Source organism: Lygodium microphyllum, chromosome 23 (assembly GCF_053477565.2).
Source record: "Lygodium microphyllum isolate KBCC chromosome 23, Lygodium_microphyllum_v1.1.10, whole genome shotgun sequence".
Taxonomy (NCBI): domain Eukaryota; kingdom Viridiplantae; phylum Streptophyta; class Polypodiopsida; order Schizaeales; family Lygodiaceae; genus Lygodium; species Lygodium microphyllum.
The window spans coordinates 63,971,108-63,973,188 of NC_141157.1; the positions used below are offsets into that span (position 1 = coordinate 63,971,108).

The 2,081-nt window shown below is 52.1% G+C and overlaps 1 protein-coding gene across 1 annotated transcript; it reads left to right on the plus strand.

The window, feature by feature from the left end:
- Positions 1-392: 392 nt before the first annotated feature.
- LOC148016264 (fasciclin-like arabinogalactan protein 7) lies at positions 393-1,831 on the plus strand. The gene has a single exon (XM_087664251.1). The coding sequence runs from the start codon at positions 695-697 to the stop codon at positions 1,463-1,465; it is 771 nt and encodes a 256-aa protein (XP_087520377.1). The 5' UTR covers positions 393-694; the 3' UTR covers positions 1,466-1,831.
- Positions 1,832-2,081: the final 250 nt, after the last annotated feature.

Sequence of the window (2,081 nt, forward strand, 5' to 3'; positions counted from 1 at the left end):
CTACTTTAGTATTTTACCATGCATGCACAAAAAAGATGTCAGAGCAATTGGTAAAAAGTTTGCATAACAACCACACACACACACAGAGTATGGAGATGCAGTAGTTCGTGTTAGAAGAGAAGTAAAGACACTCATGAGAAGTGGAAGGGGTGTGTTGGGAAGTCCCCCTTAGCACTTGTGGATGTATACACATGGCTTACCTAATGCTAGTTTTGTGCTGTTGTGGAAATAGGTTGGGGGGGGGCCTATCAAGACTTAGTCTGAAAAGGAGTTGGGTGGTGGGGGTGGGTCCAGAAATTTTGTGATTTATTGCCTGTAAATTCTTTTTTTTTAAAATTCCACAAAGAAAGAGAGAGGGAGAGGGAGAGAAAGCTGATCTAATAGATAAAGTCCTGCTGGGTACAAAGGAGCTTGGGCTTGGGATTGGCACATGCATTGTTCTTTGCCTCTAAGGCAGGCTGATCTGCCTCTCCTCCTCTGACAGATTCACAAAGCCATACATAAGTGACAAAAGCTCTCTCCCTCTCTCTCTCTCTCTCTCTCTCTCTCTCTCTCTCTCTCTAGGGCAAGCTACATCCACAGAATCTCCTAAGGCAGTGCTTCTGTTAGGGGATAGCCAGCCACATTGCAGATAGCAAGGCCATATCCACAACCCACATTGTTAGCGCAGATCCACAGTCAACTGGCAACCACCATGAAGGGCTTCTCTGCGTCCCTCTTTCTCTTGGTCTGCTCCCTCAGCCTGCTACATTGTAATGCTCAAGCACCCACCGCGGCACCAACTCCATCCCCTGCGCCTGCCCCCGCCCCGCCCTTCTGCAACATCACCCAAGTCATCTTGAATGGCGGGCAATACTCCACCCTCCTGCAGGACCTGATCAGCACCAACCTTGTCAATGACATCCAGGGCCAGATCAATGCGAGCCTGACGCAGAGCAACGGGCAGGGCGTGACGCTGTTCGCGCCCATGGACAGCGCCTTCAAGACCAAGACGGCCACGAAGCTGCTCAAGGGGCTGAACTCGACCGACCTGCGGCTGCTGCTGGGTTACCACCTGCTGCCGCACTACTACTCGCTGTCCGTGCTTCAGCAGGCCAGCAACAATGTCACCCAGACGTACGGCGGGGCAGGGACGCTGACGATCAGCAGCACCAACGGGCAGGTGAGCCTGGCGACGGGGTACGATACCGTCAACATCTCGACGACGCTGTACGACCAGTTCCCGTGCGGGGTGTTCGGCATCGCGGAGCTGCTGTATCCGACGTCGTTGTTCGGGTTCCCAGGGCCTGCACCGGCGCCAGCTCCATCCGCAGAGTCCCCCGCGATGTCCCCTGGGTCGTCGTCTGCGTCGTCACCGAAGGGCACAGCACTGGCGCCATCGCCAAGCTCTGCTCCTGCCTCAGTCTTCTCCCCCGTGCCCCTTCTGCCCCTCCTCCTGATGTCTGTCAAGCTGCTCTTCCTTTGATTCTCTGTCAATCGAGCAATCCCCCCTTCTCTTCCCTGTTGCATGCATTTGGTTACCCGTCACCCCTTCCTTCTTAATTCCAATCCCATCCCCTCCCCTCCCCTCCCCTCCCCTCTCATCCTTTGGCAATCCAGATCTCATCCCACAGCACCTCCCCTGGCCTGTCGCCTTCTCCTCCATTGGGTTTTCTGATGAGTCCCCTCCTTCACCTCCGCTGGGTTTTCTTATTATCTATGGCTTCCCCTTTACTAGGCTCCATCCTCTTCCTCGCTAGGGCCTTGGCTTGATCTCATCACTTATCGGAATTCTTTTTTTTTCTTCGTGTAACTTTAGTATTATCAATCAAATAAGCTGACATTTTTTAAAGGTCTCCATTCACATATTTTAACCCCCCCCCCCCCCCCCCCAAACCCCCGTTTAGAGCACCTCCTAAGGTATCTATGCGCGTAGCGAAAAAATCCCAAGGATGGGTTGGTGGATTTGCTCTACCTATATAAGGCACTGGGAGGGTATCTAATAACCTTCCATAAATGGCATCGTAATTTTTTAATAAGTGCTTAGGTTTTGCTTCACACTTTTAAGGTCATAAGTATGACATCGTTTCTAGGTTTTAATC